The sequence below is a fragment of the Bos mutus genome, chromosome 10 (assembly GCF_027580195.1).
Source record: "Bos mutus isolate GX-2022 chromosome 10, NWIPB_WYAK_1.1, whole genome shotgun sequence".
NCBI lineage: Eukaryota > Metazoa > Chordata > Mammalia > Artiodactyla > Bovidae > Bos > Bos mutus.
The window spans coordinates 60,901,313-60,915,146 of NC_091626.1; the positions used below are offsets into that span (position 1 = coordinate 60,901,313).

Here is a 13,834-nt window from a genome sequence, read left to right on the forward strand (position 1 = left end):
GAGTTATCACTTACCATCTCTTATTGGCTTCCTTACTTTCTCATCTACTAAAGTAAAGATGCAGTTTCTTGGTCCTTTTCAAGGGTTCATCTTCCTCCGAGGAGCATCAGGGCAGCTGTGACCACTGTGTGGGGGCATCCAGTACCTGGTGCGATAGAATTCTGACACCAATTGCCCAGCATTAGGTCAGATTTCCCGAGTAAGGGCACAGTCCCCTACTAGACTGCTCTTATTATACATGATAAGATGCCTGCAACCGTATCACCTCATTAGACTTTCACTGCATAACATGGTTATAATCATTCCCATTTTGCTTAGGAAGCCTCACCCCAGACCACTTAGCTAGTTAGCAGTGGAGACAGATTTCAGCCCCAGAATTTTTTCTTGACCTCAGGACCTTAGCTCTTCCCCACTTCATCTTGCTGTCACTTAGGTGTTTTCTAAGGAGGCTGGCACTACCATTCTTTCAGCCTTTCATGCACTCACTCGCCGGTGCCTGCTCTGGACTGCATACGTGTTGTTAAAGCTTCTCTGAGGACTGTCTAGGGGAACTCATGAGCACTCCAGCTTTGCCTGCAGAGTGTCTGTCCCTGGAGAACTTTCACCATTCATCCTCCAACCTCATGTAAATATAATGTGTGACTCAGTTTCAAAGCCCATGTAGCCTTTTGCAGGTTTCTCTCTCCTGTCTGTACTTATTTTTCCATAATCCAGTCGTGTTTATAGAAATGGAATTCTAGTGTGTGGGGTAACTTTGAATAGAAGTGTGTTGGTTGTGTCGGAGAAGGCAATGGCACCCCACTCCAGTACTCTTGCCTGGAAAATCCCATGGATGGAGGAGCCTGGTGGGCTGCAGTCCATGGGGTCGCTAAGAGTCGGACACGACTGAGCGACTTCCCTTTCCCTTTTCACTTTCACGCATTGGAGAAGGAAATGGCAACCCACTCCAGTGTTCTTGCCTGGAGAATCCCAGGACGGGGGAGCCTGGTGGGCTGCTGTCTGTGGGGTCCCACAGAGTTGGACACGACTGAAGCGACTTAGCAGCGGCAGCAGCAGTGTTGGTTGTGAACACATTTTTTATTTATATCATTTTTCTTTTCCTATTAAATCTGTCAATTTGTATTTTAGGGAATCTGTGGCATTCTTTTTCTACCACCCTAGACATAGTAACATAAAATTAGTCATAAGATGCTAGTTGAAATTGCAGGGGTTTTTTCCATTTTGATTCCAAAAAGATTTTTTTCTATTTGTCCTTCTGGCTTTTATTTATCTGGCAAAGAAATGTATACAAATATAATAAAAGGAAAGGAAAAAATAGAGAATACATTTTTGTGTTACATAGTGAGAATATAGTTTTATATTCTGCTTTTTAACGTTATCTTTTTTAAAAAGTGAAGTAATTCTTAAAGAGATTAAGCACCATTGTCTTCTGCTTATGGAAACAGCTTACAATTATCTTCTTCTTCCGACCCCTCCTTCTCAGGCACAGCACACCCACGATGCCATCACGGAGGCCGCCCAGCTCATGAAAGAGGCCGTGGACGACATCATGGTGACACTGAATGAAGCTGCCAGTGAAGTGGGGTTGGTGGGAGGTATGGTTGACGCCATCGCAGAAGCCATGAGCAAGGTGGGTCTGGGCTCCCAGACGCCCTCCTGCACTCCTTAACTCCATTTCCTCCAAGATCTCCCTTGAACTTGGTCCCAGAGGTTTTTCTCTAAGGAGCTGGCAGTCCAGGCTGACACCGCCAAGCCTCCTCTTTTCTTGAGGGGTCTGCTTAATGAACGTCCAGCATACTCTTTATTCTTTATTACTCATTCATTTACTTTTGTAAGCCTTCCTTCCACATTTACACAGGGGAAAAATGGAGAAGGCATCCTTGGTCCCCTCACTTATAAGATGGAAGTAATTATTTACCTTCCCTGAACACCTCATAGAGTTGTTGTAGGGAGCAAACTCTAAAATGAAGTAATGAAGTGATTCCCAAGTGCTGGTCTTCAAAATGGCTCCTTTGGAATCCCTGGGAGCATTTTAGAATGTACATCCCTCGACTCTCTCCCAGCCCTAATCCTTTGGAATCTCTGTGGGGTGGTGGATCCTAGTATTTTTTTTAATTTAATTTAATCTATTTTACTTTATTTATTTTTAACATGGATCCTAGTATTTAAAAAAATCTCCCCATGGTTCTGGCATCTAACCCGTTGCAGAGACCACTGAAATGGTAAGTGTAAAACCCTCAGAGAACAGCAGACAGAGATGTCAGAGGTATCAATTCTTCTCCAGTGACCCTTCAGTTGAGTTGGGTCAGTAGGAAAGGATGACCGGACAGTATCTCGTGCTCTGTCCTCAAGGAATCCTTCCCTAGTCGTGCCAGCTTGCTGCTCATTAGAATGAACAACTCTTCATCAGCATCTAATTGCCATTCTCTGATAGCATAGCCAAGAACTGCAGACTTCATCTGTGTTTTGGAATGTCCATTGTCAATGGTGAATACACTAACGTGGTTTTTCAGGATAATAAGTGGTCTTTAATTGCTAATTTAGAGAAGATTGGTTGGTGTGTATCTCTGTAAAGAGATGATAGCCTGAAACTATCATTAGGATAATTCCCATTAAACATTATGCAGACATTATCAGACTGATAAGCTCCCAAGCTGGGCTGGGGTGCTGGGATCCCTCAGAGACCCCAAGCTTCCTTGTCAAAGCACTCCAGTAGTTTCTGCCATGGGCTTCTCATGCTTCAGCTTTGCACAGTTTGGCAGAAAATGAATGGAATTCGCTTCCTCAAGGCCCTTAGTTAAGTCTTAGTGGGCTTGTTTGATTTTTAGAAAATCGGAACAACAAAACTTTGAAATTAAGCCCTGTATCTACCAACGATATTAAATAATGCAACTCAAGGTACAAATTAGAAAGTCAAATGATAATCTTTTCCTTCTTAGGAGGTGCTTTTCACCATCACTCTTATTATAGGGAAGAGTTGCATAAATCCCTAGAAGAGGGAAGTCTTTTTTGATAGCCTTTGAGCCTTGCATATTGTGATAGCTCTTCAAGAAGGAAAGTGGCTCTTGTACTGTCTGATTTCAGGGGTGTAACAGCTCTGCTCTCAGCCTAGGACACACTGGATTCTTTTGGAAGTACTGGGGAATAGGCCTGGTGTTACCTGAGGGCAATAATTAGGAACTGCTAATAACAAGAGCCCCCGAGGCTATGAGCAGAGGGTTTTTTCCCCCTCAGTTCTGCAAAGTATATACAGTAAGTCCCCTATATATGAATGAACCTTCAAGTTGCAAACATGCATCTGGTTCCAGCAAGGAACCAGAACCTGTGCCATCAACGTCAGGCATGAGTGAAATTGCAGCTTGCCCTCCATCTCTTTCTGCTGATGATCCTTCAGCTCTACCATCTCCTACCTCCTCTCTCTCCTCCAGTAGTAACTCTTCTTGCTTGTTCACTCGATGCCAGCCCTGGTATGCCAGCTGTTGTAAAGTACTACTGTACTTTTCTAGGTACTGTACTGTAAGATTTTAAATGTTTATTTTTTGTTTGTATGTATTATTTGTGTAAAAAGTATTATAAACCTATTACAGTGTACAGTGCTATATAGTTGATTGTGTTAGTTGGTTAACTCCAAGGCTAACTTTTTGGAGTTTAAAACAAACTGGACTTACAAACACGCTCTTGGAATAGATTTCCTTCATATGTAGGGGACTTACTATGACTGGGATTTCACTGGTGCTCCTGAACTCCTATCTACCCTGACCTTACATCCCAAGTACCACACAGTGTCTCTTTCCTTTGCTAAGCCCACCCGGGCCTGCTCATCACTGGGAACTCTGTATTAAGTGATATCTCAGGTCTTTTGATCACCTAAGCAGCAACACATTATGTAAGTATATATTATATAAATATGTCATTTTCTGAGCTTGGGTTATTTGGTTAAAACACTGACATACTATTAGAATCATTGTCTGAAGTTCCAAAAGGCAGTGAGTGACAGAAAAAACCCAAGTGTACACAAAGTTAATTCTAACTTGGGTACAGTTCTTGACACTTTTAGAGCCTCTGCTCTGGAGGATCTCTTTGAGACTTTTCTCTCTGTATATAAGCACAGAGGTTTGAGAATTAATAGGTTACCACGGAGAAGGCAATGGCACCCCACTCCAGTACTCTTGCCTGGAAAATCCCATGGATGGAGGAGTCTGGTAGGCTGCGGTCCATGGGGTCGCTAAGAGTCGGACAGGACTGAGCAACTTCACTTTCACTTTTCACTTTCATGCATTGGAGAAGGAAATGGCAACCCACTCCAGTGTTCTTGCCTGGAGAATCCCAGGAATGGGAGAGCCTGGTGGGCTGACATCTATGGGGTCGCACAGAGTCGGACACTGAAGTGACTTAGCAGCACTTAGCAGCATGAAGTAATAAGCTTTCTGGGTAACCTTGGGCAAATTACTGAAGCTTTCTAAACCTTGTTTTCCTCCATTCAATGAGCTTAGTCTCAGTCTTTGGGATTTTATGATCAAGTCACTTTTCTTTGTTTGTTTTTGTGTTTGGGCGATTTTTTTTTTTTTCCTTTTGGTCAAGGAAGGTAATTAAAGAAACAAAACAAACAAAACCCTTGGTATCTACATCAGTAATATTCCATAAAATAAAGGACATGTTAACACCAAAAAAAAAAAGACTATAATTTCAGAATGAAGGAAAGTTCTTTCAACTAAATGAATTTTAAATCCTATTTTTTAAAATAGTCACTTCTTTGTTCTTACTGCTCTCATTGTCTTCACACTGGGAAAAGGTTCATCATGGCAGCCTGTGGACACTGTGTTCTAAGCTGCCGTCTAGCTCCAATATCCGGGCACGTTTGCAGTTACACCACATCTCATATGGAGGTTCCTGGCACGTGGCCTGACCCTTACGAGATGCCCAGTTAATTTATACTGAGTGTGTGAGTCCACACCTCAGTCCTCATTTGACCAGTGAGGCCCCCTATCTCCTGATAAAGAAACATAAAAAAAAAAAGTCTATCCTGGAGTTTGTGTTGTTGGTTTAGTAGCGATTACATCCAGTTTATGCAGGCACATTATACTAGGCTACAGTGACACATTCATTCAACTCACATTGTAGCAGGGATCTGCTCACGATAAGTAGCTCCCATTGAAGACTCCATCTAACCTTTTCCTAACTGCTCTGTGGTCCCTAGTGTGTTCCCAGACTGAAGTCTGTCTAGCAGAGAGCTGCCAGGGAGATCTCAGATAGATCATTGCCTACTGCAGATCCCACCATTTTCTTCATGATTACAAACTTCTTTATTAAATAGGTCCAGCCTGATTCCCACCCCCTCCACAGCTCTCTCCTGTTCACTGCTGTCTCTTGCTGTATTCATTTCTGTTCACCTTGCCTCCTCACCTAGAATATTGTTTGGCAATCAGTGGTGACAGTCATGATGATGGTGGTGGTGAGGATGGGTTGCCTTCCTCATAACCATCATGGACTTTATCACCATCATCATCTTCATTATCATGCTTATCCTTTCCACTCCATTCATGTAGATGGGGTATCATCTCAGTTGGTCTTTATTACAACCTTATGATGAGCTTTGAAATTTCCAGTGAAAGACCAGAGAACCAGTTTAAATACCCAGCTTGAGGCCCATTCACAAGTCTCGGAACCAGGTCTCAAATCAAGTCTTCTGAGCCAGTAAAATCTCCAGCCCTTCAAGGGGCAGACCCTCTATCCCTTCCCCTCCACACTGATCTCTCAATTCTTGTGGCACTAGAGTCAGATAAACAAGTTCTTCCTATGTTTCCACCTCCTTCTCTTCCCCAAGGTAGATCAGAAGCAAGGGTTCTAGAGCATAGACATCTTTGGGCTACACCGTTCCTAGGAAAGCCCTTTGTGATGGAGGGTCTTTGTCCTCCCCCAGCTCTTTGTTCTCCGTTCTGACCTTCCTGCATGTGTCCGACTCACACACACCTCCGCACATGCTTGAGTGCTGATCCTGCTCCTTGAGACTCCTTCCCCACCTTTTGTGTATGGCATACTCCTTACCTGGTAAGACTTGACTGGATCACCATTCCTCCAGACAGCCCTGCCACTCTCCTCCAACAAACGGGGAGCCTCTCCTTGTCTGTGTGCCCTGAGTAACTTGTGTGCCCCTCTGTCACAGAAGTCCCTATCACAGAAGCTGGGGGATTCTGTTGACTCTGGACCAAAAAACTCTGCAGGCCTCTCCATTTTTCCCAAGTTACTGATTCTGAAAAATGAAGCTCACATTTTGTTCATTTTGTTCAAAAATGAACAGGCCTCTGATGACCCTTGGGCTCTTTTCCTCTCCCCTGTAGCTGGATGAAGGTACTCCTCCAGAACCGAAGGGGACGTTTGTCGACTATCAGACGACGGTGGTTAAATACTCCAAAGCTATCGCGGTAACAGCTCAGGAAATGGTAAGAAGAAAAGGGGCTGCTCCACCGCTGCTGGCTGCCCTTTTACCCACCACACCACTGGATCTTCAGGTCTGGGGTCTGTGGTGCAGAGAGATCAGCCCTCTGTGTTCCTAGTTCCTCCCAGGCCCCAGCTTCATCCCAGTCTGTGGTCTTTCTGGCTGCCTGTGGTCTAGAAGCCCCAGGCCACTGGACACAGGCTACAGTGGACACTCTTCTCATGAAGAAGCTCCAGATGAAAATGACTGAGAGTTGGGCATGAGGACAGGGGAGCGAAGAGAAGGGAGGAAATGAGAAGGAAGTTGCGAGTTACAGAGAAAGAACAAAATCCTATTTATCTCACAGAAAACTTGAGATGTTTTTAACGCTTAAGTTACAGTACAAGAGAAGGCATTTGGAGACAAAACTGAGATTGTCTGATGAATCAAATTTTAATGTTTGGACAGTGCTTATAATGAATAGTACAATATTGACAGTCTTTCAGGCAAAATGAAACACTGTGGTTATATGAAAAATTTTTTCTCCTGGCAACAGAAGGCATGCAACTTTTAGAGGTGGCTTTTTTGTTTTGTTTTGTTTCTAAAATGTAATGTATTCAGAATTGTATTATATGGATATTTAGCTGTAAATGGCATTGAGATTCAGTGACTACTATCTTGATAGGTTAAAAAGTTGTATAAGGAAAGAAAAGTATTGTCCTCAAAGCATTAATACGAGGACCTAGTAAGAAAGTTCTTAACTTCCGAAGGCTCAGATGTCACAGGATAAAATTAAGAGATGGCCTCTTAGATGCTGCCACCTAAGCCTGAGTTGCAGGGACCAGACTGGGCCACCTCGTGGTCCCTGCCCCATCAGGCCAGGCGCCTCTCCGGATGGTTTTGTCATGTAGTCTTGTGTCCACTAGAGGTTGAGCTTGGATCACAGAGGCTCCCCTGGCGGCAGCTGTTCGTTCTTAGAAACTCTGCAGTTGTGCCAGGCTCAATGTTGTTGAAAAGGACTTGGACTGCAGAGGAAGGAACAGTGCCCATCTCAGCGACGAGGAGAAGGCTGGAGTTGGCCCTGAGCTGGCCCTGCTCAGGAGCGCTTAGGGGCATCGTGGCTCAAATCCGGCAGCCCAGCAGTGCTGACTCCTCTGAGCAGGGAGCATCACAGAAGGGGCGAAAATATCTTCAGTGGCCTCAGGAGTTTCTGGAAGAAAGTTTCTCAGCCCGCCTGTCTTGACCCTCGGTGTCCACACGCCTAAGGAGCCCAGTATTGCTGCTCCTGGGTGGACTGGCTAGAGCTTTGAGGGGTGAAGAGCCCTGGGGGGTGAGAGCCCCCTACACCGACGGCCCCCAGGGTCATCGTGCTCCTCACGGCAGGGTCACGTGGAGCAGCTCTGGGCACAGCCTTGTTCTCTTGGCATGCAGTGTGTATTTCCTGCACACCCACACCTCTACCCGAAAGCCTGTGACATTTCCTGGTAAACATGCCTTAGATGGGCCCATGTTCCTGTCCAGCTTGAATGGTTGTGTAGTCATTTAACAGATTTTTGTTTTCAAGTCCTTTAAAATCAAGGACTTCAAATGCCACAAAGAGTGAGGAAGTATTGTCACCCAGAGTGAGAGAACAGGAGGGACGGAGGGAGGAGGGCTTGGATCCAACAGGGACGTGGACACCTGTCGGTGGCAGCTTAAGACTGCCCCTGTGAGACAAGAGGCGTTTTTGTCAGAGGAGAAAAAAAAAAAAAAAACAGAAGCAAGCACATTAGCTCGATAGAGTACACTAAGGTGAGTTTTTCTGTGAAGCGGAAGATAACTATAGAATATCTTCAGAGTAAAAAGGGCAGAACTTGACCATTTAGGCTACAGTATTCTCCTCATTGAATTTATGACTGAAACATCATTATTCTTCAGAGCAGTGTTATTACAAAGCTGTGTTCTGTGAGTTCCTGCCACCAAAACGTTAGACTTACTCATCACCGCAGGCATGATTTCCTGATGATCCTGTCCTCGTGCCCTCTCTCGGTGGCATGGCACCTGCTCCTGGGTCCCCAGAGACCAGACCAGCCTGGGAGCAGCATATGACCAGGGGTGCGCCCTGCCCAGGGCTGGGCTCCCTTGTGGTTTCTCGGGGGGGCTCCCCTGGTGACCCCGCAGGGCAGGGCTGGTGGAGGCTACCGCTCTCACCTCCCAGAGAGTGGACCCCTTGGCCCGGCCTCCACACTGCACAGCCTGAACCCGAGCATGTCGCCTGACCCAGCCAGGACCCGCTGGCCTGTCGTGTGGGCTGCAGCATGGGCTTTGCTTGAACTGGGCTCTCCAGCGTCCAGCCCCCACACGCAAGCCACAAGCTTAAAAGTGAATGAGACCCTTTGGCTCCCAGTGGTATTAACACGTGGTTCTCATGCTTTTCTCTGTGTGTCTTTGTGTGTTTGTGTCTTGCTTGTTTTCTTTTTCCAGATGACTAAGTCGGTTACTAACCCGGAGGAGTTGGGAGGACTGGCTTCACAAATGACCAGTGACTATGGGCACCTGGCTCTCCAGGGCCAGCTGGCAGCAGCCACGGCGGAACCAGAGGAGGTCTGCCACCTTAAGTCCCTGTTTTTAGAAGCAAACCCACACTAGTGCCCGCTCCCCCGGCCGGGCGATGGTGGGGGTGGGAGGGGCGGCAGTCTCCATAGCTCAGCTCCACTCCAGAACACCCCACCCCGATAGCCACAGCCAGGCATAGTTCCCTCTCCTCTGCTGCCAACCCCGCAGGTTCACACCCAGCAGCCCCAGCCTGTGTTCCAGGCTCACTGCCCTTCCTAAGGCTGCTGGGCATAGAGCTGGAGCCACCTGGCGAGGTGGGCTTTCAGAAGGACTCTGTTGACAGTTTCTGCCATGTCTCCTGTCCCCCAGCCCATCACCTGATGCCAAGAGCAGGGCACACATTGCCATTCTCCTCGTACTTCCTGTGCTTGCTTAGCAGCCTACTTGATTATTTGTATATTTTCCAAAGGCTCACAGAAGTATTAGACAAGCCAAGTATGGGATGTACCCACCCCTCCCTTAAGAAAAACCTGCGTAGCCAGCCTGCTTTTGTGAAACAAAGTCTTGCCCAAATATTGTTGGTAACTTTTGAAGAACTGGTCCAGATCCCTGTCCTTGGATCCCTGTGGACTTCTTGTCCTTCCCTCCCATCTTCCCTCAGCCACTTTCCTTAACGACCAACACAGACTCACCTTGGAACACCTATACCTGTAGGAGGCTTAAAGTGGCAAAAGATTGACTCCAGAAGCCACTCTCTGAGAGGTCCCATATCTCATACCTCTGAGAAATCGAATGGTCCATTGACCAGCATACAGGGTGGGTGAAACTCTGGGGTCCCTGATTACACCTGTATCAGTGTTAAACACATGGAAGGGGCCTGACCCAGTGCAAGGCCCCCTAGAGAAAGACAGACCAGCTTGCAGTAAAGAACAGTGGAGTGAATTTCAGGGACCAGGGAAAACAAGGGAACGACATCCATGGGATTCTGAGATGTACCAGGCTGTCAAGGCAGAAGGTTGTGGCTGGTCTTCCCTTCTCCTTTCGATGACAGACAGTGTCCCCAAGTTACTGTTTCTCCTGGGAGTCAGGTCTAAGCATGTCTTCACCAAGACTCCCAGCGACACTACTGAAGTGAAGACCCAGAACCAAATCACTTTCTAACGTATGTTGTAACAATGCATGTAAATGGGAGTACCACATATATATGTATTGCATACATATATATCCAGCATGGGATGACCTTAGTTTCTAACAGTGCCTGCGTTTTGAGATTTTAGGATGATTGAGTTTTTAGACTGCAGCATGAATAATTCTATTTGCCATGAGTCTGTCAAGTCACTACCAGGAAAGAAAAATGATCAGAGACCCACATAAGATTCCTTTGATTTCTTTACACAGGCCCATCATTTAAAAAACAAAAAACAGAACCCCCCCCCACCTTTATTAAGAGCAACTGGACTCATAATTCATTTGATTAACATGCAATTTTGAATTTCATAAACAAGCATAAGGGAACTTCTGTTACAGTAAGGGAAAGCTTGGTTGGACAAAAGGAAGACGTGTTTGGCTTTTCGAGAGGATTGAAAACTAAAAGAGACTGTGATTGTAGGGGGAGGTTTGGTTTGGATCTCTTGTCTCTAGAAATCTTTAAAGATGGAATTTCCATGATTTTTCTTTGGTTAGTTTCAGTTCAGTTCAGTTCAGTCGCTCAGTCGTGTCCGACTCTTTGCCACCCCATGAATTGCAGCACACCAGGCCTCCCTGTCCATCACCAACTCCTAGAGTTTCAGTGCTAGCCTAAACAGCATTGCTGAGTGAAGACTTCATGATCTATAGAACACTTTCCACATCTGAGTTCTTATGAGCTAGCAACCCTACCCTGTGTATGAAGCAAACAGTTTTCTAATTGCAGCCCAGACCACTGAAACAAAATAGGCCAGGAAAAAAATTTCATTGCTAAAAGCAAAGCAGCAAGTTCCTTTACATCCTGGCCCTGCCTTTGCGGCAGCTGACGTTTCCATTAAGGTTTCCCCTGTTTACCGTTACATCTTGAGATGTGTTTTACATTCCAGACACACGAGCAGTATGACCTGGAGCGCAGAGGGGCAGAGAGAATATAAAATTACCGGTGGCTTGCTAAAGGAAAATTCTTTGTGTGCATTTGCCAGACAGATATTTGGGGGAAAACTGAGAAGGCTAGGAGATCCCTGAAGCAATGTAGTTTTTTTCCCCAAGACTGTGGAATTATGTGTATACCCAAGAGAGCCCCACATCACAGCATGTGAAAATATTTATATCCAGGGCAAGTAAGAAGCTGCCCCCTTCACTGAGGGCCTGCAGTCTGCTCTGCCGAGTCAGCATTTTGGGCTTTTCCAGAATGTGACAATGACAGGAAAAGTCCTGGCTCTGCCCTCTGAACATCAAGCCGGAGCTTTGTATCTGCTAGTTTTTCCATGGAAAATTCAAAACTTTTGCTAACATCTCTGCAATACCTTCTCCAGAAAAGTTAAAACCCTCTGGCAGCTTGGCATTTTATGATGCACTTCCTCTTTTTAAAGGGATTTCCCTATAGCTCAGATGGTAAAGAATCTGCCTGCAATGCAGGAGACCCAGAGGAAGATCCTGTGGAGAAGGGAATGGCAATCCAGTATTCTTGCCTGGAGAATCCCACGGACAGAGGAGCCTGGCAGGCTACAGTCCAAGAGGTTGCAAAGAGTCAGACACAACTGAGCAACTAACACTACACTGCAACTGCACTTCCTCTTTTTAAAAAAAGAAGGAAAAAGATACAAATCCCGTGAGCCACCGGCTTCTAAATGTAAATACTGTGGAAAGGTTTAGTGATGATGGTGCCATGTCTGAGAGCACGTTGCTGTAACCACTCATAACACTGGGTGTCTTAAAAGCTGGCAGGAACATTTGTCAAGAGCCCGTGCTGAGAACCACAGCCCTCTCCCCCAGATGGGACGGGCGTCCACTCTAGACGTCCCTAAAACTTTCCACTCCAAGGCACACTTTCTGTAGGTGGGAAAGCAATGCCCTGCTTCTGCTCTACACGCTGGTTTTCCCTGCCATGTTTTCTGTCTCAGGAGAAACTGTAGTTTGTCAGATAACATCCATTACTGCCTTTCCAACTTCCACAAGCTCTCCCAGGCAAATTACACTTGACCTGGTTTCCGATGTAATTGATCTTGAAGCCTGAGAAAAATCTGTACGTTTTGTTTAGTTTGAGGCAGTAAAAGATGGATCAGTGTTTCTTAGACTCCCTCCAATTGAAATGAGAGCCAGAACTTCATGAAAGCCAGGCTTCTAATTTCCCGCAAGGCACAAAACCAGGAGACAATCTTCTCCATTTTACTTTTATTTGGGCAGGATGGGGGAATTGAGGGTTTTTCTTGAGGTTTAAGTATTGCTTGACCCAAGTTGCCAATTTCAAACTCCAAGTTTTATGTCTTGGAGCAACATTCCTTTATAATAAACACTGGTGGTGAGTTGGATCACTTTGCGGGAGGGGAGGTGGGAGGTGGAAGGGGTTAGTCCTGTTTGCTGAGAAGTTTAGTGTTGCTTTGAGAAGCTTAGCATTTTTAAAGCCCTTATCTGAAACAGCCTTTCAAAATGCATTCCCTTTTAGGATGTTCCTCCAGCAGTACAAAACCTCCCGTGAAATTGCAGTAGCATTGAGTGTGTTGATTCTGGTGTCCTTCACTAACCCGTGTGCCCGTGGAGACAGATAGGAATATGCGAACCATTTATCCAATCCATATGGCACAGATGGTGTGATGGGCTCTGGCCCATCTTCCCTCAACTGCATTGTGTAAGGCGAGACTCATTCGCCCTTCCCATTTTGTAGATAAGCAAACGAAGGAGACTCAAGGAACTCTGAGAAATGCCCAGGGCCACACAGCTGCAATAGTTAGTGTTGAACCCACCCTCCTTTTAAAATTTGACTGACTTATGACTGCACTGGGTCTTCATTGCTGCACGCAGGCTTTCTCTAATTGCAGTGAGCGGGGCCACTCTATAGGTGCCATATGAGCAGCCTTCTCATTTCCGTGCCTTCTCTTGTTGAGAACAAGGGCTCTAGGTACACGGGCTTAGTTGCCCGGCAGCATGTGGAATCTTCCCGGAGCAGGGATCAAACCCGTGTCCTCGACATTGGCAGATGGATTCTTAACCACTGAACCACCAGGGAAGTCCAAAGCCCTGTTTTTAAATAACTTTTTGCAGTAAGTGAATGTTTCAAGTGTAATAAGGTAACAAGTTACTGTGTAGTGGGGATCACAGTTTGTGCTCTTTGCCCTACACCAGGCTATAGAAGATAGTCATGTGATCTAGCACAAACCCAGACTCCAGGACGAAGCCCAGGGTTGACTAAGGACTCCAAAGCTTTTCTGTTGTTGAATTCATTTGGTCTCATCCCTTTGCTTTCTGGTGCTGGTCTTCCTTGGGCTTCCTAACTGGTGACCACTGTGCCAGCTCCATAGTTGTATTTAGAGGATTGCTTGCTACAAACGTGATGTCATCTCCAGGAAGGAGGCTGAACATCAGGATGTTGGGGTGTTTTTATAGCACAGCCTTCTGAGGGGGCTAAGAGAACATGAGTGGGTTGTGGTGGCGGGGGGTGAGGGGGTGTCTTCCCACCATTTATCATTGTCAGCCCATAGATATCAGGTTTGGAATGGCTCAGGAGTGGGTCCTCCTCCCTCCCACCCCCACGTGACTGGGGAGTGATTTCAGTGGCCTGTGGTTTCCCCAGTGCCCTGTCATTCTGCAAACAGAAAGCCCAGGCTCAGCTCTGTACAGGGAGCAGGAGAGGTGCCTGGAGAAGGCTCTTCTGGAAACCAGGTCTTTTCTGGCACCGTAGCCTCACACCACATTCTCTAG

General features: G+C 46.1%; 1 protein-coding gene across 13 annotated transcripts in view; it reads left to right on the forward strand.

The window, feature by feature from the left end:
• Positions 1-13,834, forward strand: part of TLN2 (talin 2) — a 497,178-nt gene that overhangs the window by 427,393 nt on the left and 55,951 nt on the right. For 11 of the 13 annotated variants that reach the window (XM_070378009.1, XM_070378013.1, XM_070378007.1 and 8 more), the window contains 3 exons: positions 1,484-1,630; positions 6,339-6,440; positions 8,879-8,998. In XM_070378009.1, coding sequence (XP_070234110.1) covers positions 1,484-1,630; positions 6,339-6,440; positions 8,879-8,998 — 369 coding nt within the window. The remainder of the gene's footprint in view (positions 1-1,483; positions 1,631-6,338; positions 6,441-8,878; positions 8,999-13,834) is intronic. The other 2 variants (XM_070378018.1, XM_070378019.1) reach the window with 1 other exon arrangement.